This window comes from Tamandua tetradactyla, chromosome 6, assembly GCF_023851605.1.
Source record: "Tamandua tetradactyla isolate mTamTet1 chromosome 6, mTamTet1.pri, whole genome shotgun sequence".
NCBI lineage: Eukaryota > Metazoa > Chordata > Mammalia > Pilosa > Myrmecophagidae > Tamandua > Tamandua tetradactyla.
In genome coordinates, this window is record NC_135332.1 from 37215299 (window position 1) to 37240028 (window position 24730).

Consider the following 24730-nt stretch of genomic DNA (forward strand, 5'->3'; position numbering starts at 1 on the left):
ACCTTGTAGAATCTCAGATAAAGTCCTAGGTGTTCTTTAGGGTTGGCAGGAATGTTTTTGGCTGGGGTTTGGCATACCACATCTAGCTGAAGCTTGTGTAAGAGTAGCCTCAGAGTAGCCTCTGGACGCTATGTGAACTCTTTCAGCCACTGATACCTTACTTTGTTACAATTATATTCCCCCTTTTGGTCAGGAGTGTTGATTCCATGGTGCCAGGGCCAGGGTCTTTCTTTAGCTTTCTGTGGTTTGTTGAATTTGAGAAGCTTCTTACCCTAGCATTACAAGGCCTGCACAGCTGTCCCTGCATTCCTCTACAATTAACTTGCCTATTTACCGTGATCCAAAAAGCCATACATTTCCTATGATTTGCTTCCTCCATTTCTCCCTCCTGAGCCTTTCCAAACTCTCCTCTCTCCATGTGCCTGAGTCCTATTCATTTTTTCAAGGACTGATAAATGTTCTAATTCCCCCAAGAAAATGTACCTAATTTCATCAGCCCAGATACAGTGATTTTCAATGGAAGATCATTGATTTGTATAAGGATGTACATTGCACTTTTAAAATAATAGACAAAAAGGAACTTAATGTCCATATGTTGGAATATTGCATAGCTGTTTGAAATCCAGTTGTTTTTAATTCCATATGATGGAATTCTATGGAACTGTTAAAAATCAAGTTTTGGGAAATATTTAATGATGTGAAAAAATATTCATCATGTAAGTATAAAAAGTAAAAAAGAAAACTACATTTATAATTTTGTTTTAAAAAGCACAGAGACATGTCTACACCCGTAAAACACTGAAGAGAAATAAAACCTTGTTATTTCTGGTTCAGGAGGTCTAAGAGTTATGACCATTGTCTTCTCTTTAGTTTTCTGTGCTATCTAGATTTTGTCATGAATATCTTTTGTTATTTTAAAAAATTAAAGGAGAGAATGGGCATGGATTTTAGATAGAAATAGTTTTAGTCGTTGATGATTATTCTCTCTCCGATAAACGTCACTTGTCATGGGTTACTGAGGGTCACTATTTACATTTTCCTACCATCACTGATGTCTCCCCTGAGTATGAACTTGCCAGGACACAATGTGTGTCTTAGTCTCTTCATCTTTGGCACCTTGAAGAGTGGCTTGCACTTCCCTTGGGCTCCATAAGGGATGAATTGCAGTCTTTTCCTCCCTCCTTTCAGTCGCCTGTGTCTGTTGAGTCCCATAGTCACGGCAATGTTTCTTTCACAGTGTTGCTTTGATGCCTCAGCCCGAACTTAGACCCTCAGTGCTCACACACCTGCTCTCTGGGCCTTCTGTCTTTGTGGCCAGCTTCCAAGCCATTCGTGTCACTGTGGTCAGCTTAACTGTCCTAAAACTCGACTTTGACCGGGTTACTCTCCTACTGCATAACCTTCAAAGACTCCCCACCTGGACGGGCCATAGTGGCGCAGCAGGCAGAATTCTTGCCTGCCATGTGGGAGACCCAGGTTCGATTCCCGATGCCTGCCCATGCCCCCCCCAAAAAAGGTTCCCCACCCCCACTCCCACCAAGTAGAGCCCAAATCCTTTCACCTGGAAATGCATTCAGCTCCACTAGAATGTTCTCCCCATATATACGAGTAAAGATGCCAAAGGAAAAAGAAAGCCCAGTAAGACTTGCCTCAGCAGTTAAATGTGTGGCAAGGAGGTGACTTCCTGCTCTTCACTGAGACTTCCAGCTCTTTGAGCAGAATTAGTCATGTGGCCGCAGCCATTCATAAAGGGACCAGGACGCCAGTGCATCATGTGCCTAGAAAGTGAACAGTCAAATATTTGGCAGAGACCATTAGTGATTACTTTGGGGTTCAGTAGGAGTTAAATATTGTTTTAGAATACCAGGAATACCAGGTAGGCACAATCTAGCTAGAGATATCTATTTCTGTGAGTAAAGTACTGAAGGTGGGATATAAATTGGGAGGGAGAGAGACAAGAAATGGGGGAGATTTCAGACTATGGCTGTTTTCTTCTCTGAAATAGTGTTTAGTTTGTTCATCTTAGGAAACAAAGTGCTGCTTGTGATCATACATTTGTGACTGGAAACCATTGACCTGATATAGACACATCAAAGCTTCCTGTGAGCTTTGTCCCTTTCTCTCCTCCCTGCACGCACTCTTTGACAATTCAGTAGTACACTCTTCCCAGCTCCATTTCCCTGCATCAAGACTTCCTTGGCTGCAAAAGACGCTTACAAACCACTGTGTTTTCATGACGGAATGAAATGTTTATTTCTCTGCCAGTACAAAGAAGAGACTACCTAGAGACTTTTCCCCCAAAAGTGCTCTTAAGATCAAAGACCTTAGCTGAGCTACTGAAGTGTTAATTGGCCAAGCACAATTGTCAGAAATGACTTACTATGTGAACTAATTAAAACAAGATAATTGGGAGTTTTCAACGCTTCTCAATATTTATACCAGTCGATGCAAATATTTATTTACATATCATCTGTTTGCAATTTTTATTACTTCTGCTCTCTGCAAAGCTACTTATAGACCATTAGATCATTTCTCTTGATGCTTAAATTAAAATCTAAACTTATTCTAGTCAACTGACAGAAAGCTAAAATATTTTTGCTCAAATTCATTTGACAATGTGTATTTTTGACATTGTGTTTATATTACTCACTTATACTGGAAGGCGATACTGTAGTCATCCTTTAAAGGTATATTTCTGATTTTTCTCATGGCCAATTCATTCTTTTTCCCCATGTGGTATTCATTAAAGTAATTCCAAACTTTGTTGATTTTTATTGTATCAATAGAGACTTCAAACTTTCTTTCACACTTTTGCAATTGGTTAACAATACCGGCCCAGGTTTGTTTGACATCTTTTCTATTGCTGTGCATCAAATCTACTGGTTCTGTAATATCAAAAAATGTTGGAGTCTCTTGGTTAATGACCCTTCCCTTATTGGAGCAGCACTCCTCCTCTTCCCCTTAGAAATCCTCTCTCTATTCACAAATCTTCCAACTGCCTCAAAGCACATCTCCTCCCACACCTTCCTTGCCATTTTGAAATCTGTTTACACGTCTTGTTCTCCTTTCCATCTGCCTTTGAGAAAGAAGGATACTGATGACTTCCTAATGCTAATACCTGCATTAAAATACTTAAAATTGATAAAGTTTATTATTCCCATTACACATGATGTTAAAGTTTATAATGGAAAAATTTGTGAAAATTTTCCACCACTTAAGAATAACCCCAGATGACATTTTCATGCCTTTCCCTCTATAATTTTACCTGTGAACCATGTTGTTCTAGTTTGTTAGCTGCAGGAATGCAATATACCAGAAATGAAATGGCTTTTAGAAAGGGGAATTTAATAAGTTGCTAGTTTACAGTTCTAAGGCTGAGAAAGTGTCCCAATTAAAACAAGTCTATAGAAATGTCCAATTTAAGGCATCCAGGGTAAGATACCTTGGTTCAAGAAGGCCAATGACGTTCAACATTTCTCTCTCAGCTGGAAGGGCACATGGCGAACATGGCGGCATCTGCTGGCTTTCTTGTGGCTCTACAAAAAGGGACTCTCTCCAAAATGTTTCCTCTTTTAAAGGATTAATGGGTGGAGTCAGAACTCCATGGAAGCTATCTGATTAAAAGTTACCACCCACAGATGGGTGGGTCACATCTCCATGGGAACAATCAAAATGCTCCTACCCAGCAATATTGAATGAGGATTAGAGGACATGGCTTTTCTGGGGTCCACCACAGATTCAAACTGGCACGCACATTTTATTTGCTTTTATGTTTTCATGTACTTGTGATAATATTATACATTTGGTTTTATCCTGCTCTATTTTTGCTTACCATAAGCATTTCCTCCATGTAATTATAACTTTGCATAAGTTTTGTTTAATGGTTGCACGATAGTTCCTAAGTTAATGGATCTATGATGGTTGAGACGAACAGTCCATCACGAGATTTTAGACACAGAATAGAGTTTGGTGCCTGAATCTGACTTCTCTATTCCCCTGCCTGTTGACAGAAAAAATGCCCAGAGAACCACAGAGGCAAATAAGTGCAAAGTGCCAAACCCACATTGTGACTATCAGCTATGGATACAGCAGAGCACTGTGTTTCATTTGGGGAAAAGGGGTTGACAGAGAAAAATCTGGAGACTAGAAAATGTTTTTGATTTCTGTTCCGTGAGGACGCCTATCTAGAATCCATGAACGGGGAGCATAAACAAATGTGCATGGGAATCACATGTGAAGACGTGTGAAGAAGACCTTTGTAACTGTTCTTCCCATTTCCTTGGGGACCAGGAAGGAGAAGGGAGTCCATGCACCATGTTTCCACTCTCAGAAACTAGCACGTGAGACACCCCTGACTACATGCAAAATTAAGATATTTGCAATAGCGGCTTAGTCTCTAGATCTTATTCATGGATTTGCACTGCATATTTTAATCCTTTTAATATCCATATCACATTCGAGCCCTGCATTCTGCCCCTCCTTGCAATGCTGAATCATGAGTGAGGTTTTTTTTTTAACAATAACCCTGCTTCCTCTCCCTCTTGAAGCAAGTTGTTCAAAAGGGAGAAAGCAAGATTCCTGGTTGTGCCTTCACCAGAGTCTCAATCTCTTGCTCTGCTTTTTTTTTTTTTTTTTTTTTTTAATTTTTCCTTACATAGGAGGACCCCAGGAGGCAATATCTACTGCCTTTACTTTCTACACCAGGAGTCTGTAGACCAGTGGTTCTCCAAATGTTGCCCCAGAATAGGCAGCTGTAGCATCACCTGGGAAATTGTTAGAAATGTATTTCCCAGGCTTTGCCCAGACTAGTGAATCAGAAACTCTAGGGGTTGGTGCCCAGCAATCTGTCTTGCCAAGCCATCCAGATGAATCCAATCCATGCTCAGTTTGAAAACCATTGCTGGCTGCACACATAGCTGTGCAATGTTACTTCTTTGCTTGCACATTTATCTCAGTGGGGTCTTACCCTCCTCAGATCCTCAAACTGAAGTTCTTGATGTTGTATCTGTAGCTTGCATGCTCAGGTAGGTCTAAACCTTCTCTCGTTTTGTTTTAGTTTTAAATTGAGATGAAATTTACATGGCATAAAATTAACAGTTTTAAAGTGTACAATTCAGTGGCATTTAGTACACTGCACACCCACCTCTATCTAATTCTAGAACATTTTTATCACCCCAAAAGGAAGCCCTAAAGCCCATTAAGCAGTCATTCCCAATTCCCCTTTTCCCAGCCCCAGGCAATCACCAATCTGCTTTATATATCTATAGATTTGCCTATTCTGGATATTTCATTCAAATGGAATCATACAATATGTGGCCTTTTGTGTCTGGCTTCTTTCATGTTGCAAAATGTTTTCAAGGTTCATCTCATTGTAAGATGTATCAAAACTTCATTCTTTTTATAGCTGATAGTGTTGCATTATATGTATAAAGCACAATTTGTTTATCCATTCATCCATTAATGAACATTTGGGTCATTTCAACCTTTTGGCTATTGTGAGAAACCGTTCCTCAATTTTTAAATCCCCAAGCCTTGAAAGAATTATGCTACTTCAACAGTAGCAAAAGCATTCATCTGTGCCACCTCTGTTGCTACTACAGTGGCAAATGCTTCTAGTGTTTCATTTCTATCTCTCATTCCCCACTCTTTTCAAATAAACTCAGCTGTTCTTCAAAGTTTAGTATGTTTCCTAACTGGGCTTCCCACCTTTTCTATATCATGCTGATACTCTTGGCTGGATCAAAATGCTTTCCTTCATTTCTCTTTCTCTTTGATTTTGGTCCACTTCATTCCTTTGTTTTCTTCCTGATACATTCCAGATTTTCTTCTTTGAGATCCCCTAAATAAGGGTTATGAAGTCAGCAATATTCGAAGCTATGAGAGAGACATAGTTCAAACTCATCTTGTCCATGTTTAGCTCCTCAGATAGGACAATTCCACCCAGACTGTAGTTTCCTATCAGTCCAACATCTGACACCATCTGGACCCAAAAGTTGCACAGCTGGACTTCCCTTCAGCTTGGGTTGCTCAACATCTGCACTGTTGGCATATTGCACTAGATGATCCTTCGTTGAGCAAACTGTCCTGTGCATTGTAGAAACACTGCCTCAAGTGATCTAATTCTCTCTGGACTGTCCTTACAGGACTAACTGCAAGCTGATCCTGGTCACGCTTCCTTATAACACATCCTGATCCTGCTTCATCATTGCAGTAACTGTGTCACGTTGACAGCTAGTGAAATAATCCCTGAAGCATTCTTATCTTTCCTTCTCTTCTCATCATCTTGTACAAGTCTCATGGAACCATCCCAGTGTGGCTCCCTGCCTTCCTCATCTTCAAGAAGTAATGTTCCAACCCAGCAGCTTAAGAGGATGCCCCTAAATAGCCCCATATCGGGGGACCTTCCGGAATCTCCTTTGTTTTCTTTCTTTAATCTTGTGTTAAGTTTTCTTGGCCCCTCTTTTCTAAGTCTGACTTTAAGACCATTTCGCACTTTTTAGGTGCATGTTTGTCCAATGCAATTCCCAGCATTTCTCCTAAAGAAATAACCCCTTTCCTTCCACTCAGCCAGAGAATCTTCCGTTGTTTTTTCTTTCGTTTCCAACAGCTTGTGCTCTGAATGCAAGATCAGACATGTATTTTAAACCAATTCCATTTTTCCATGTCTCCTGAGCAAATCTCTCCTAGAAATAGTTTATTCAAGAAAAAAGCCTTTTAAATACGATTCCTGGTCAAATGCCTGAAGATAATGAATCAGGGCCCCCACTCCTCTTGAACCATTATCTAAGCCGGCATCCCTTAAATCCATACCACTATCAAGGCTTTATGAAAAAATTCTAACTTGAGGCCATTTGCCCTGGCACCCCAGGAGCCCGTGCACTGTGTGTGTCCGGGGGCAGTCTTCCCATCGTCCCTGCCTTGGACCTGTGCAGTTCAAGACAAGATAAAGACGAACCCAAGTATGATCAGCTGAGCTAGTGTTTCCAGGACCTAGCCCCACATCTGAAGGCCAAAACCTGTCATTCTAGTTCCCAGTACCCTGAGTGGAATTGAGTTGTTTTTACCACTTAAAGTGCATATAATCCAATACCGGCCTCAGCAGAAGCTTTACCACAAATCACTGCCACCCAAGCTAGTCAGAAACAAAGGCTGGTGCTGCCCATCCATGCTAAAGTGAATCCCAGTGGCTCTAAGGTCTTTGGACTCATCTCTGACTCCCTTGCTCTCCAAATGTCTGTATTTATCCTCAAGGTTTCCAGGCAGTGCACTAGCACGTGAGGGTCTGGATGCCAATCTTTACTCCCTCTTTTTCACTAAAGGGGTATCAAAATATGAAGTTTATTGATGCTAGGATCCAGTAACTCCAAGATACAGGGCATCTGGGAAACTTAACTGGAAAAGCCAAAACAGGGCTTCTACCTATCTTCCTCTGAATGGAAGACACTAGGCCTGGTGCCAAAATATCCTGACTCCCCTGCAGTCACAGGCTGAGAGAGGAGACACCCGACCTGCCACATTAGGACAGGAATGCAGGACTCCATGCCACATAAGAAAAGGGCCCTATGGCCAGTAAGCCTGCCACACCAGAAGCCCAGTGTATGCCTGGCTTCCTTCAGTCCAGTAAGTCGGCTTCCTCTTGGTCGGTGGAGAAAGTGAGGGGATATAGGAAGACACCAGAAGAATCACTCCAGCCTCCTTCATGCACGAGTGGGAATGTAGAAGCCTGCTCCTCAAGGAGCACATGGGGAGGCAGAAGAAACAGTTCTCCTTCCCCACATTGAACATTTAGGCCACCTACACTTTGCAGCAGAGTGTAACAGTTAGGAATGGCGGGGCCGGAGCCGCACTGCCTGGGTTTACATTCTGGATCTCTTACCTACTAGCTGTGATGTTGAGCAATGCATTTAGCCTCCATGTGCTGCAGTCCTCCATTTTCCTTCTCTGTGAAGTGGGATAATAACAGCACCTACCTCCCAGGAAGGTGAAGGGGTACCTTCTTATGAAGACATAAGGAGGTATCACGTCTAAAGAGCTTAGTACAGTGCTTGCTGTGAGGAAAAGTGCTCTGCAGGTATTAGTCACTCTGTCCACACTCACAGCCTTGCAGCCCCCTTCCAAGGGTCATGTCAGCTCCTCCTAGACCATTCCCCTCCTCCAGGCCCCACAACACAGTGCTGACATGAGAAGCTGCCATCAGTGTGCTGAATTCCTTGACCATCTCTGCCTTGAGGAACTATCACTGCCTCCTCTCTCAATGGGATGCCTGTAAGGGCTGTGTGGGCTTTTCCTTTTCTTTCCCTTCTCTAATAATTGTTCTTCTTCAAGTTCTAAGGAACAACCTAAAATATGTTTAATTTTAGTATTCTGTTGTCTCAATCTCTCCTTTCTAAACATGGCCTTGACGGGTCCTGACAGAGTCCTTGATATGTGGATATGTCCCATCCTGATATATGGGTAGGGATGACATGGTACAGTTCTTGTAAAAATTATATTTATTTCCATATATATGGGTGTATCTACATAGAAGAAAAAGCACAGAGAACTATATATTGCATAAATGTTAACAGTGGGTTATCTAGAGTAGTGAAACAATAAATGCTCTACATTTTTTAATTTGCTCACTTATTCACTAACTTTCTTTGAGGTCCTCAAACAAGGCATGCTCTTTCCTACCTCAGGACCTTTGTACAAGCCATACCACATTTAATGCTCTGCTGCCATATTCTCGAAATTCTTAATAGTTTTAGAACAAGAGGCCCCATGTTTGGAGTTTTGCACTGCACCCCACAAATGATATAGCCATTCTGGGCATAGAGATTAGTGCTGGAGACAGAGATTCGTGTTGCAATTCTGCCAGGCAGATAGAATCTTGTCATTGGGGAAGTCTGGAGGTTCATTCATTTAACTGACATCTGCTGAGTAGCCACTATGCATTGAACACCTTTCTAGACATTGCAAAAGATAAAACGATGAGTAAGAAGATGCCTGGGTTCAAAGAATTTGAACCATTCCTGTTGGAAATGCTTTAGAGCAGCATCAATTGAGGTCACCTTTTGTGAGACAGAATTTCAGTGGGGTTCTTACAGATTTTACATATATGGACTTCATAATTTTTTTAAGTGACTTCAAAGGATGTGGTTCATTAAAATTAATAACGACTGGCCATTGATCAGCTTTCATATAATTTACAGTAGGTTTGAAAGCTACTGGGTTCCTTGTCAAAAAGCCATCACTTTGAAAAGTTATTTAATTTTAAGGTTTGGATAGTAGTCTATGAGACATGAAAGAGTTCCATGTCTGTATTGTCAGCTGACAGAAGATAGAAATTTGAAAAGTACTGTTTCAAAAGGGAAAATATTCTGAGCCAGATAATATTTTAATGATGTTATGGAGAAAAAAAATTGAATATAAGTAGAATTTTAAAACATCTTTGGATTGAACCCTTAGTCAAAGAGCTTTTATTCTACTTTTTTTATTATTATTATTCTAACATGGTTATTACTTTGAAGCTGCTAAAGCAAAAATCAGAGACCTTTCTAAATAGTAGTGTCAGCAAATTAGGAAGAGGTGGTTTCCACAGCCAGTGTGCTCTATCAGAAAAAGCACAGCCATAGGAGTCAGACAATCTAAGCTCTGTCCTGAGTACTGTGACCCTCTGGACCGCAGTTTCCTCATCTGTGAAGAAACACATTAGATGAGAGGCCCCACTTTGATTCCCTGAATGTGCTGGGACTCCATACAGGTCAAGTCTAAAGAGCCTTCTGGTCTCCTCACTTCAGCATCCCAAAGGATAAGTCAGCTTCCGAGTAATTCCAATCAGTGAAATTATTCTGAAAGAAGGAAAGTTTTTATTGCAGAATGTGAAAGAAGAGGAAGAAAAAGGGAAATGTAAGGAGAAAGAGTAGGAGACGATAATGGTAAGGACAGTGACTGATTAAATCCAACCTTTTCACAGGATCTCTACAAAAATTTCTCAGTCACATGTGCTGTTGAGAATGTTCATGTGCCCCGGGGTGCTCTTCTTTTAGCTCCAGACCAATCAAGATATGGAAACAGCTTTTTTTTAATCAATTACTCCAAAATTGCTTGCACAAGGCATCTGGGGAGTCAGAGACTTTACTGAAGTTTTGAGACATTGGAGGAGTTTTACATCGTAAAATCATAAACAATTGAGCATTGACCATCAAGCATCCCTGTAATGAAAGGCCCTCCAACCACCCGACTATCAGGAATTCCTCCCTGCTCTGCTTCCTGGAAGAGAGGCCTGCGGCTCATCAAACTCCCTTCCACATGTGCTAAAAATTCAGTCCCTCTCACTTAATTCCACAGCAGAATTTGTCTCCACACCATCTAGGTAGAGTTTGTATTTGCAAATATTTTTTAGTACGTTCTGCTGAACAAAAGGCCTTCTGCTCTGGGTTTTACCCGTTAGCAGCTCAAAGGAATTAGGAGAGTTCTTCGAAATTCCACCACATCATGTCAAAGGGAAAGTACATATGGAGCAGAGGTTCTCAATTGGGGGTGGGGGGCAGAGAAGAGGAGGCTGGGCATCTAGTGGGGGGAGGCTGGGAATGCCGGGAAGCATCCTGCATTGCATATGACGCCCCCCACCCCCCAGCAAAGACTTTTCTAATCCAAAATGCCAATAGTGCTGAAATTGAGAATCCTTCTTATACTTTATTTTCCCACTGACATAAATAAGTTTGTCTCCCCTTATAAGTCGGAAGAAGAAAGTCAGTTTGTGTTTTAAATATTTTTTTTTCCATGCTATGTTTTTTTAAACATTCATATTTGTCTCTCCTCGGTTGAGGTTATTGGGAATAGAGCTTCTAAATAGGTCTGTGTTTCCTGGGGAATAATTATATGACCTAAATTTCTAGCACTGCTTACTTTTAACTAGATAATCTCATCCCTAATAGATTTACTTGTTACTACTTCAACAGTTAAATGTGCCAATCGCTCCTTTAATTCAGTATGTCTGAAATTAATTCAGCTACAGCTTCCGTTACCGGGCAAAAGTAGTGGATTCTTTTGCCCAATGTGCTCAAATGACCAATTCCTGAGACACCAGGGTTTCAAAGAGAGAAAAAGTTTATTACTAGGCACGTAGCAGGAGATCAGATGGCCTATCAGCCCAAAATCTGTCTCCTCGAACTGCAATAAAAGATGGGCAAGGTTTAGGATAATGAGCACAATGGCCCCAAATGATGTAATTCGAGGTGATTTAATGATTGAGCATATGCAGATTGATTGCATGCTTAGTCACAGAACATATGTAAGAAAATGACTGCCTTAATATAATGATGGTCATGATTTTTAGTGTTATAATGAGGAATAGGTGGCTTTTTGGTTAAAGTCTGAGCTACTGCTCATGTCAAATAGATCCATTTTGGTTAGATCCAACTTAGGTTATCAAGATAACTTTGAACTTAGGGTGGGTTAGTTCTGGGCTGACCCAGGACCCTTCATTAACAATCATGTCTTTAGTGATCACAACCTTGAGTAAAAAAAACTAGACAAATGGGTTCAAGGGAAGGTTAGTCACAAATTTTTACAATCACAAGGATACAAGATAAAGGCTATACAATCATTATTAGAAATCAAGGCAGCTGGACTACAGTTTGGAGATTTCAGGTATTTCCCTCTGTCTACTCTGATATGCCAAAAAGCAAAAAGGAACATCTATATAATAGTTCAGCAATCAAAATCATCCCTTAAATCCCAATTTCTCAGTTACACTTCCACCTTTTGCTCAGGCCCTCATCCCTTCCTACACGAATTCTACCAAGCCTGTTCCTCCTCCTATATGGCCTATCTCTATGGGTGACTTATTGTACATACTTAGTCCCCCAGGATCATCCAACCAGGTACCGGGTCCTAAGCTCTTTCTCCTTAGCTCTGGGACCCCTTCATCTCTGTCTCTCTCTCTCTCTCTCTCTCTATCTCCTACTCACCTCCCACTCCAACCTTCTCCCTCTCTCTCTCTCTGCTCTAGTTTGGACCCTCGACACTAACCATCTGAATTAGTTCAATATCTTCTCCTGACTATGCTTTCTTTCTCCAGCTAACCTCACTGCCATCCACCACTGCTGACTTCTACCAGAGAGATGTTTTTAACAAAGCAAGTCCATTCATATCTCTCCCCTATTTTAGAAGCCTTTAATTACCCTTCTTAGTTTTCAGGTTAATGTCCAACCCTTTATCTTGATGGAATGATCTGATCAACTCTTGTTTATCTCTAGACCTACAGCTCCTCACTTTTTCACCTGGAATTCTTCAGTCTATTTTAAGCCACTTAGAGTTGCCTGGGCAAATGCTTTGGGCAAATGCTCTGTGCTTTGGCACATGTTGTCCTTCCACTGGAGAGCCCTTTCTCACCTCTTCTAACTCTTGCCTACTCTCTTTGAAATTTCAGCTCCCATGACATTCCTCGGGGAGAGCTTACCTAGATCACCTGGGCCATGGTTCTCCAATTGTCCCTCAAAATGCTCAGCAAGAAGACTCTTTGGTCACACAAATCTGGAACATTCTCCATCCCTGAAATTTATAATAATAAAATATTACAAATTCTGGAAAGGACTGTGATAATGAGACCCCTTCAGTTATTTTTAATCCAGTGTTTCTCAAATTCACTTGAATATTTCATTTCTTTATTTCACAAACCTATTATCAGTCTTCTTTTGGGAAAAAGCTGCCTTAATCTGATTAGGAGGGACTTTCTTTGCTCCTATTATACCCTGGGCAAACCTCTATCATTGTACTTATCACACGTCACTATAATTGGAGATTCATTTTCTAATATCTCTCTCCCGTGCTGACCTGACTGCAAACTCCTTGGTGACAAAATAAAGCCTAAAACCTAGAACATATTTTAAATATCCAATATGTATTTGATAAATGAATACATTAATTGGACCAAAAAAAGCCAGTTAATTTATCACTACTGATAACTAGCATATGTTCTTTTTTTTTTTTTTTTTACATGGGCAGGCACCAGGAATCGAACCCGGGTCTTCGGCATGGCAGGCGAGAACTGTACCTGCCGAGCCACCGTAGCCCACCCAGCATATGTTCTTTGAATAGCATGAGCAATCAAATTGTTTTGCCAAAACATCCTCATCCAAGAGAGAGTAAATTCTGAGCATGTCATGCTTATGTGAATTTCCCAATGTCCTTTTCCTGAAGAAGAGGCTCTTCTTGGCCTGGAGTATCAACATGGGTTAGTGTAGAAATTTCTTTATTGTTTTGTAGTTGGGTTTTGGATTTATTGTTGTTATTTTGCATTTTGTTTTTGAGAAGATTGTAACCAAAGTAGGCATTAACTGTAAGTTATTGGAGTCATTCTGTGCCCCAATGATGCTACTTAAAACCAATACAAATTGGCAGAACAGTTTTAGTAAGAGTCTTAGTAACACTCCATTTAAAAATACTGAGCTCAAACAGAAGAACCTTAAATGGCACCAACATTGAAATTAGAAGCTCTGTATTCTAGTTCAAATCTGCCAGTTGTTATGGCATTTAATATCACTAGTAGAAGGATTACATGAGATGATATAAGTGAAAATGCTGAGTAAGCTTGAAAGCTTTCTGCAAGGTACTCCCATGTAAAATGCAAGCCCTTTGAAGGTGGAGCCAATCGCTTACTTATCACACACACACACACACACACACACACACACACACACACAAACCCATACCTTAAGCAGTGCCTAGAACAAAGAAGATATTCATAAATTTTCAATTCATTCATTCCTTCACTCTTTCAGGTAATGAAATATTAAAACATTAGCCCTAAAGCCATGATAACATAATGGGAATAAAATTGAAATGCATTTCAATATGCCAGTATATATTTATGCATCTGATTGCATATATAGCTTATCAGTAAAAAGCTGAACATCAATGAAAGGAGGGAAAATTATGAGGATTTTTAAGAAAAAATTAAATGCAATAAAAGGTTCTATTATGATTTGTTAAAGATTGCGAGTCAAGGAGAACCTGTGTGGTGTGCAATCAATTTATATGTTCCAAATATGAGTCTCTACCAAGTTTACACACTCTCGAATGGTCAAAAATACATTCAAACCTTTTTAGATCAAAAAGGACACATAGAAATCTGAATATACTTTGAAGTCGAAAGCCAGGGAGAAAGGGCTATATAGTAACCCCTCCCCTTAGTTTCCTGCTGGGGTATTAAGTGATATGAAAAGTAACGGTCTGAGAACGGAAAACTCCTGGCCTATGTTTGGAGTTCAGAGGGAATCTCAACACTCTGAGGTCCTTGGAGATGGGGCATGTTCACCCAGTGGGCAGCTTCTGGGCATCAGCGTTTGCAGGACTGAGGAGGGCTAAGGTTTCAGTAGCCTGGAGGATGCCTGCGTCTCAAGGAACAAGGAACAGAAGTCTCCGTTAATCTTCGGTCTGAGGGGTCCAGCTCATGGAGCAAAATATTTTGCTATTCAAAGTGTGGTTTGTGGATTAGTAACATTGGGCATTGCCTGGGAGCTCATAAGAAATGCAGAATTCCAGTCCTCACCTAGACTTGTTGACTCAGCATCTGCATTTATACACGATTCCAGGTAATCAGTGGGCACATCAACGTCTGCGAAACACGGGTCTAGTGAATGCCCTTAGCAGCCCTGCCCGCTTGTTGTGCATAGCTGGGGAGGAGCTAAAAGGCTCCCTTTTGATGTAACTGGAAGAGAACTGCTCTACCCTGCATATGTTGAGAGCACCATGAGGATGTGGAGACCTCCCCCATAGCATTCAGCTGACGGGTCCTAACCTATCACCCAACAATCAAGACAATATTCCTCCTTTACCTTTAACCGTACGAAGACCTACTATCACTTAAGAGTCTCAAAGTCTATCTGCAATGTGCTGACCGTGCCTCTGCCCTTTAACGCGAGCAGGAAAATTCAGATGTATGCAGGCAAGGGACAGCGGGTAGAGAAAACCCACAAGAAGATGAAGCAGAAGTTTTAAGGAAGAAATAATAACATAAATAATCAGGACGGGTGGGTCTCTGTGAAGGAGCCTTAAAGGGAGAAGGACAAAAAAACTATAAAAGAAAATAATGCGAATTCCTAGGAAGACTGCAGAAATTAATACAAAGGAAGAATCTGAGAAAAAAGAAAGAGTTCTTGGAACTCAAAAACATTGCTGAAAATTGAATTATGTGGTTTGAAGCTCAGATGGAAGGGTAATCACACAAAGAAGAAAAACTCAAAGAAACAGAAATTCCGAGTACAGCGTGAAGGATATGTATGGAGGATCCTTCCTATTGTTGGTAGAGGGTGAGTAGGTTCAACCTTCTCGAAGAGTAATTTGAACTCTCCATCTAATATTAAACTGCATATCCTATTATAGAGTACTCACAATTCTAAGAATTTATCCCGTAGTAAAAGAGCGTGAGTCTATAAAAATGTGTTTAAAATCCTTGCTCATTGCAAACTCACTGTGGTAGGAAAAATTCACAAACATCCTAAATGTTCATCAATATGGGCTTGGTTAAGTAAATTAAGTCAGGTTCATAAAATGGAATTCTATTTAGTCACTAAAAAAAATGAGGAAATCTATATATAACATTTTGGAATGTATGTCCACAAAAATACCATTAAAAGAATAAAAGCATGCTATAGCAATTTTATAGCATGACCTCATTTTTGTTGAAAAATTTTAATGTATATATGTATAAATATAAAGATCTTTGCATGTACGTATGTTTGCATAAGCATATAAAAACAATTTAGAATGATACCCCCCACACTGCTGATAGTCATTAGGGGCAGGTATTCATTTCTTTATACAGTTCAAAATAAACCTGTGGGGTTGTGAATTGTTTTTATTTTATTTTAGTGATCTTCTGCATGGTTCAAATTTGCTGTAATGAAAACTGGTTATTCAATTTTACAAAATTTAAATGCTTAAAAGCTAGAAAGCAATCAAAACACAAGAAGTCATTTATAAGTAAACACGATAAAGAAAAGCAGCAGAAGGGTTTGCCGAGATCTCTGCAAAGGCACAGAGTCAAGGCTAGAAACAAACAGTGAAATTCCAATACCGTAAGAAAAGCAGGGTGAAGTGGTAACAAGATTCTTAAAACATCAGTGAAACAAAACTAAAAGCTACTGTGAGCAAAATTAAAATGAAAAACCAACCTAGTAAAACTTTTTTTTAAAAGAAGAGCCCAATATGGGTCAAATTGGCACCCAGAATCAGAGGTGAAAGAGGCTGGAGATGGCATGTGCACCTTTCTAACCATTTAAGGAGCTGGTGCAGAATATTTTGATCCAAATGGAAGGCGCAGTTCTTTGTAGAGTAATTTTTCAGTTTGGACTTAATAGATAATCATAACGATCATACACTGAGTGCTTAGAATGGCCAATATTTCTAAGTGCTTTCTATGCGTTGTTCCCTGTAACCAGCAGAACACTCTTAAGTTCCTTTGTATAGACAAAGGCCTTAAGACTTAGAAAGCCTGGATAACTTGCTAGAGGTCATGCTGGAGGTCAATGCAAGAATCAAGACTCGAATTCCTGGCTGCTCTGATAGTCAAGTCTCTTCCCCCAGAGTAGGAGCCAGGGGCAGAGGTCCTTGAACGTTCAATCTCAAATCTCTGTGCCTACAGCAAACAATGTCAGGTTTTGAAGGACATTTGGTTGAAGTGAAGAAAAGAAGCAATGCAAACTGTTGCTGTTGCTGATGTTGTTGTTGTTACATGATGACTGATATGTTCTCCACCAGTTCATTCTTATATTCATTTTCCAGGTAATTCAAAAAACTTGCAAGGGAGGGTAATGATCCCCAGAACTCCTGGGATAGAGAATAGGTGTTCCTACCAAAGCATTAGGCAAATAAGTAAAGTTAACACACAACAGCATTTAGTCACTGTTAGGAATAAGAAGACAGCTGCCACTTCCCATCAAAATTCATAGTCTTTCACATGTAGGGTCTACCTTATTATGTATCATTAAAAAAGGGATAAGTATATAGGAAATTTGACTCCCTATGCTACATTCCTTTATTACAAATACACTATACTTACATTGTTACATCTTTTTACACATCACAAAAATTTGAAATAGGAGACAACTTAAGCCAGATGCTTCAATCAGCATACTGCATTCAGGAATTACTGAGTGGTCTATTCTTTAATGCATGTCAATCCTAGGTTATGGATCACAACCCAGTGGGATCAGCCACGAGAACCAGGAGAAGTTGAGATAGATGGCTGAATTCCGCATGGAGAATCCCCTGGTTGAGCACTTTGGTCTAGAGATCAGCTGCTCCAGGGCCCACAGTAGTAGCACAGATAGAGGCAGATACCTAATGTTCATCAGAGTTCCCAGTGGTCACCAGGGAGTGGATTTCTGGCATGCAGACTTTGCAAAAATCACATCCAAGAGCTTCGGGCAAGAAGTAGGTCCATTCCATTGCACGTAGTACTGGCTCAGGCGTAGGTTCTACCATGATCTAATCTGAGGATGAGGACTGCTGGCCTTACACTTCCTATGAGAGTGGATCAAGGGATCCTAGTTGTGGGGGTTACAATGCAAAGAGCCAAGATATACTTCATATCTCACCAGAGTTGGGAGCAGAGAGGCTAAGGCTTGTCCAATTAACGTTTTCTAGGATTGATATAAGAAGAGTCTTTAAAAGATTCTTTCATGACAGTAGAATGGGTTCTGCTGAAAAGTGTGCAAAATAATGTAAATGTCGTTTGGTCTCTTGCTCCCTTTCAGGAGCCGATGGTCTCTTGCCCAGGGCCTGTGTCCTTGAGGTTGAGCTCCCTTTGCCTGGTGTTGTACACACTCACATTTGCCTTCTTAACTCCTACTCTGGAGTAAGAATAGTGACTCCCTAGGGTTGTTAAGAGAAATAAATGGATCATTACATGTAAAAGCACTTAGGACAATTTCTGGTACATTAAATGTTCAGCAATGTTAGTTGTTATTATTATTAAAGATGAACTTTTCTTCAGGTATTAACTCAACACTTTGACAAATTAGACTTCCCTGTCTAGAATTGATCACTAAATACTGCCAGCCCCCTCACATTGACCACCATTGTAATTTTGTATTATATTATGATGGGATCACTCCAATTATCTAGTTGTCTCTCCACCCAAGCACAGTAATCATGAAGGCAAGAGATGGATTTTTAGGGCTTAGCACAGAGTCCTGCACATACCGGGCACTTAAGGAATATCTGTTTATGAATTAAGTTATAATTTTAAGACTCTCTTCCTTCTTTAAGAACACAGGTTTTCTTTTTCTTTTGTGGAAATAAGCTTAAATAAGATGATCTTAAAAACAAAAGTTGAGTTTTTATGTACCTCCATGATCTGAAAGTCTCAGAAGTTTCTTAATTGATTTTTACATTTTATACTCCAAAGAAAATGATTGGTACCATCTCATCAGGTAGCTACATTACACAGTCTCAAGGCACTTATGAATAGTTTTCAAACTGATCCATTATATTGCTGTGATATTGTTGTCTAAATGAAGATATTTTGTCCAATGAATCTGTGAAGTAATAGACAATTTTCCTTTTTAAAATACTTCTGTATCTAAAGGAGAACCCATCACTTGAGACAGTCATAAAAACTTTTCCTGGTAGGATAGAGTATTATAAATTTGTTTCCTAGCAACAGGTTCCTCAAAGGAGAAGAAGGTACATGATTTCAGAATTTTCAGCATACTTGTTTGTTTGGAGAGGCAAAAGATAGGGGAATGCATGTGTCCAGGACAGTGTTCCTAACTTTCTTCAGTCAGTGCCACAAATGGAATCTTGTCGGGTCACATTATAGCTTCCATATAAAAAATTTAGTACGATAAAAATGTATAGAGCATATATCTTGTGTGAGGAACTCTGAAAGTTGAATTTTCCGTAGTCCCTATTCTTCATAGGCCCAGTAATTCATTAATTTAGCAATTTGTCAGTCTATGACAACCTACCCACAACCATCTCCTTGGAGAGAAATGAGGACTTAAGTGGCTTGCTAAAACATGTAGGGATTTCCCAATGTGGATGCTAATACAGCTAGTATGTACTCCAGAGGTGGAGGAATGAAGATAGAAGGAATGCAGTCTGAAGAGAAATGTGGAGCAAACAGTGGTATAGCTCTGGCTTGTAGTGCCTTCCTAGCTCTGATTTCATGAACTTATCAAATCTTCTTGACTTGGTGACCCAAATTGGGTTATTACTGATCATAGAACAGTAACAGTAGCAATGCCAGGTAGCATTTAGTGGGACACTATTATTGTTTTTGTTAACCTCAGAGCATTGAATTGATTTGGCATAGCTTGGAAAAATATTGCTCAAGAAGTGATGAAACTGACTTCCTGATCTAGATCAATGTGGTGGCACAGCAAAATCTTCCTGTAGGTCTGAAGACACTGTGACTTGAATGTTCAGTCTTGGGTACAGCCTGGACTCACTTGAATCTCAGAATGCAGATAGTTCATATCAGTCTTGAGGACTTGACTGACACCCCAACTAAGCCCACCACCCTGAAAAGAACCCATTTGGATATGACCATAATAGACCCCCTTCCCCCTAAAAATGAATTTGAAGGCAAACTGACTTGTTTGGTGGGCTCCCTACACTAAGCAAATTGTCTGCATTATTGGCAATTTCCTTCCAAGTATAGGCACAGTCTAATTGTTTCTCTCCTTTCACTGCCATCTTAAATAAAGAGAAACCTGGCAAGGTCTCAGTCCCTCCCACTGTGTCCCCCAAAAGCTTTTTATTTCTTGGAAAAGAAAACTGTCCACTTACCCCATTGAGCATGAATTGAGAAAAATCATAATTTTCAGGAGGAGTTTCATTGAATGGAATAATGTATCAGAACAGGCCCTACCAGAATTCAAATGCGATATCAGTATGAAAAGAAGCAGGAGACTGATGACAGTCTAAGCATTGGCTCCTGGGAGTCTTCATATTTCTTCTCACGAGGTTTGATCCTGGGAGACTGGGTCTACACGTGAGCATCAAGCACTCAGGGATATGCAGAGCCAGGGAGCTTGGCATGCAATAACGTGGCAATTAATTTTGATGTTTTCTTGTGGACTACAGTTCCCTGTACCTCCAAGAAGAGTTTCTCAGTGAATATCTTCTCATCTTTAAGTTTCACATGTTTTTGGTCAGTGGCTCTACCTTTGCAGGAAATTCAATGCCTTTTTCTTTTTGAACTAGTAACTGTACAATTTTTAAAACACACCTTTTTCTCTCTTTTTTGCAGAGGCTACCCTTTAAAGACAGGCATTTCACTTGCAGTAAAATGTAAGTACATTTCCTCCTTGGAATGCTATCTGTTCTCATCTGTGATTCCTACCATCTCCTTGGCTTTCAGACTCCCATCTCACATTGCTGCATTTTTAAGTCTGACTCAACAAATGGAACGAGAGTTTGAATCTAACATTTCACATTTTATATTGCAGCTGAAAAGCTATTTAAAAAAAAAGTGAGGGGTGGGCCACGGGGGCTCAGCAGGCAGTGTTCTTGCCTGCCATGCCGGAGACCTGGGTTCAATTCCCAGTGCCTGCCCATGCCAAAAAAAAAAAAAACCTGAGAAGTGAAAAATTAGGCAATATTCAGTTGGATATCATGAACATGTGACACCAAACATTTGAATAGTCAGGTTCTCTCAAACAGCGGGTTGACTAATTTCTTACCCTTTGCCCAGTTGCTCCTTACCCTCAGTCACAGGCTATTTCTTGCTTAGCAGCGTGGTAGCAAGCTTAATAATCCCTGCCTGTGTGCACTGCCTTTTGGCCACTCTGCAAACAATGTTCTTTTCTGGAACTAATCTCCTGTGTATTATGTTGCTTTTGTCTTGGTACTTCCAGTGCCCATACCCACGCTGCAAACACTTCTATTCTGAAAGACCAAATATAATTACCCTATGTCTGAACTCTTAGCTCTGAGTATTTCAGAGTTTTACCTTTCGGAATTAGGTTTGTTAATAAAATGAAATTTATAAAGATTTTAACAAAAATATGAAAGTTCCATCTGTCCCTGGAATATTTTGATAAGACCCACATTCAAAGAACAGGGAGGCAGATTTAAATTCAATATAAAGGCTCTAGTGGTTCAAAAGTAGCTTAAAAAGGTAGTAAATTACTTGTCACTCTAGATAAGTGAGCAAGAGATCAACAGACTCAAGAATCTTGAACCAGGTAAACCAAAGAAGATACATCAACTCTTAGATGCTGATTTACACAGAATTTCCAATGGAGGATGAATCTCAGCAGCCACTGAAGCATTTAATTAGACATTCTTAGACCCATCAGACCCCAAATGTCTTACTCGAATTGTGCAAATTTACATGTTCTTGTAAATGCTCTTTTAAATCAGACAATCTTTGAGAAAACTAGATGTTATGCTGAAATGCAAGAAAAATTTGATTTTTGCTGATTTCCCTGACCGACGTTTTTTGTTTGCTCTCTAGAATCCCACTGCTATACATCAAATATTCAAACATCAGCACAAGAGACATTCACCCTCAAACTCATTTAAATTTTATGTCAAGGTGTTACGCACTCACTGGAATTTTTTTAAATGTCAATCTCTGTATTATATTGCTTTGAGTCTTTATTGCATTATCAAGACACCTGCCTGTTATGAATGTTTTAAGCAGCTTTTCCCAATCATGTTTGATGTTATGTGCCAACCCCCTTTTCATATGCTATTATGAGTATCTTATTTATACAAATGTTAACTTTTGATCATATTCTTTCTTTTGAACATAGGCTTTTCAGGAGAAAAAATCCTGTGTTGCTTTCCTGCTTATTCATACTTGGTAGCTCTTTATCACGCAGTTACTGCCTATTTAGGGCTACTGCTGCTTTTAAATGATTTAATGTTAAACATCAAAACATAGTTGGTAGATGTTCATGGTGAAAATAAGATGAAGGGCAATTGCTAAGGCAGATTTTTAAGTCATTATGTGAAATATGTAGATATAAACTTATATGTTTTACTACCCACAAGATCTCTTAATGGAAATTTCAATTGAAAGCAACCTTTACCTCTGAGATTGGGGGGGCAGTGAGGGGGGTGGTGGGGGAAGATTGGGTATGGGGGGGGCAGTCGGGGGGGAGTGGATATTTCACTTTACAAGTTAAATTTGTGATGGCTTTATTTTTTTCTCAAGGACAAACAAAATGCTGGGTGACCAATTTTCTTAGTAAAGATTCTGAGACGTGAACTTGCACTAGGATTTTCCACCATCCAGACAAAATGGGTCTACGTACCTCCCCTCCTCATCTCTGAGGAACTGGTGGAAGGTTAGACTGACCCATCAAGCCATGCAAACCATCGAAATCACCAGGCCATTGTGACTTAGGTTGGCAGCCAGACTGGATCCCTCTGGGGTTGGCATTATGTGGTGCTGATGATTGTATGATACAACCAATACAAATGGAGAATGATCTAATCTCATCAGCACTCCATTCAGAGGAGGCTCATATCTCTAGTGAAGGGCAGAAAGCTTGACACTAAAGGACTTGGGAATGTGCATGGTGTACACCCCACTGCTGGAGCACATCCCAGCCAAGTCAGAAAGATATGCCCCCACAGAGGATCGGGGCTGAGTGATGGAAGGAACTCAGGAGTGAAAATCAGAAAACCCCTGGTTGTGTCCCAGATCCTCCCCTTCAGAACTGGTGGGTTTGAGAATGTTTAGTTAACCCCTTGGTACCACGGTATCTTCATATGGGGAAAAAAAATGGAATAAGTTTGGTAAATGGAAAACATTTTTCCTGCCTATGTTGGATAGTTCTTGTGGATAATGACGTAAGATAATGTTTCGAAAAATGTTTTACAATCTAAAAGTGCTTTATGTTTTAAAGGAATTCGTATTAAACTATTGGAGACTCTCCCTGTCTAAATGAGAGTCCCTGGGGCTCTGGTGACAAACACTGGGCCTTAAAATCAATACTACACAATAGAAGAAAACAGGATCTTATTCGTCCAAATCGGTCCCTGGCAAGGCTTGCACCGATATTTTTGTTTCTTTTCGACTAAATGTCTCCTTCAAGGCCACTGTCTCTGGCGGAAGAGAATTGTCTTCTGGGTGGTATGGGTGAGAAAGTTGCCAAACAAACCTGAATTATCCAGAGGCCTGTAAAATGCGCAATTGCTTTTTAAGAGGCATGGTGATATTGTGTGTTCCTTTCAATTTTTGGCAGTAACGATTTTCTGCAATTTGTGGTTTTGCAATTTTTCTTTACACAGACAACACCCTGGCTCTCATTCAATGCCCCATTGATGGGGGGAGGGGAGAGAAGAGAGAGAGAGAGAGAGAGAAAGAGAGAGAGAGATTCCCTGGGGCTCTGGCTGCTCCAGAAAAAGGAGGAAATGTTAATGAAATAAGTCAGAAAGAATGCTTGAGACTAGTGGAAGCAGGTTGGCTAGCAGGAAAGAAACTACTTTTACTAAATTGGTTGGGGTGGCTGGGATTTTATCTGGGGCTCCCGTCGGCTGGGTGGCTGCAGGGTGAAGGTCTGTTTCTTTAATTCTGCTTTGCTCTCCACTGAGCTTTGTCTGGCTTGCAGTCTCATTTGGCCCCTTTTCTTTCCTCATGTATCCTCCAAGCCCTGAACAGTCTCTTCTTTTGGCTCCCTCCTGGACTTATCTGGCCTTCCTTAAATACTTGGTCTCTAAGTGCCCCCTTGCCAATTGCATTAACTTGGTTTATGTGAATTACCACAAGATCCAGGTGCCAGAATTTTGCCCGCACTCTCTTTGCCTTTCCATCCCCTTCCCCAGGGCTGAAATGCCCTTTTCAACAATGTAAGGTCAGATCTAGGAGAAAGAAATTTGTTCTGTTTCTATTCATCACCTCTGGAAAAGCTTTGCGGACTTTTGTTTGCTTTTTTTTATGGCTGCTAGGTACTGGCTGAAGGATTTAAGGTTGCATCCAGAGTCAGCCTTGTTTTCCTTGTCTGTTCGGTCCTTTATATCAAAATAACCCTGCATTCTCCATAGAATGGATTCGGGGGCTTATGTCCACAATCCATGGGCTTTCTGCGCACAGAGGCAGTCGCACAGGCCACTGGTTTTCTCACTTGTCATGACCTGAATGCCACTGTTTCTTTTGCTTCTAAGAGGATTATAAAGATAATAGCTACTCATGTTTTAATTGTACAGTTTCCACAAACTGGGGGGAAATTTTGATCTCCTAACCATGTGAGTGCATTGTAAAGGTTTAGGAATTGTTCTGCCGTGGAATCGGAAGGCATGAGATTTTAATTCTGGAAGATAGCTTCAACCTGAAGTAGTCCCACAGGACCTCTTCCCCACCAAGCCCTCTCCCTCACAACCTCTCTCTAGGAGTCACCCCACTTCCCTACATGGTAACTTGATCCCATCCATTTCTAGTAGCTCAACCCTTAGAACTTTCTCTTGCTAACCTGAGATAACCTCCCAGTTAGTTCAGGCCCTTTGTGCTGGTTTTGCCTTCTGGAGCAGCTCAGAAAACGTTGACTCCTTCTTTCACATGACAACCCTCCAAATATTTTGGAATCTGATCCCATATCCCAAGTCTTCCTTGTCCAGGCTAAACATCCCCAGTTCCTTCAACCATTCTTCATAGGACTTGGTTCAGTTATCCTTTTCCAGTTGTCTCAGCTACATCTTTCAATGTCCCTCTTAAAATGCAACAGCCAAAACTGGGAAGAAAAAAAAAAAAAAAGACTATAAAGATGGCTGAGGGTCAAAGAGC

At 40.4% G+C, this 24730-nt stretch overlaps 1 protein-coding gene across 5 annotated transcripts in view; it reads left to right on the forward strand.

The window, feature by feature from the left end:
* The window catches only part of ANKFN1 (ankyrin repeat and fibronectin type III domain containing 1), a 436237-nt gene that overhangs the window by 149119 nt on the left and 262388 nt on the right, over positions 1-24730 (forward strand). For 3 of the 5 annotated variants that reach the window (XM_077164850.1, XM_077164848.1, XM_077164851.1), the window contains exon 2: positions 20246-20286. Coding sequence is in view for 1 of the 5 variants with exons in the window: in XM_077164847.1 (XP_077020962.1) it covers positions 20138-20146; positions 20246-20286 (50 nt within the window). In the remaining 4 variants the exon portion in view is untranslated. Of the gene's footprint in view, positions 1-19984; positions 20147-20245; positions 20287-24730 lie in introns of those variants that run through there. The other 2 variants (XM_077164849.1, XM_077164847.1) reach the window with 1 other exon arrangement.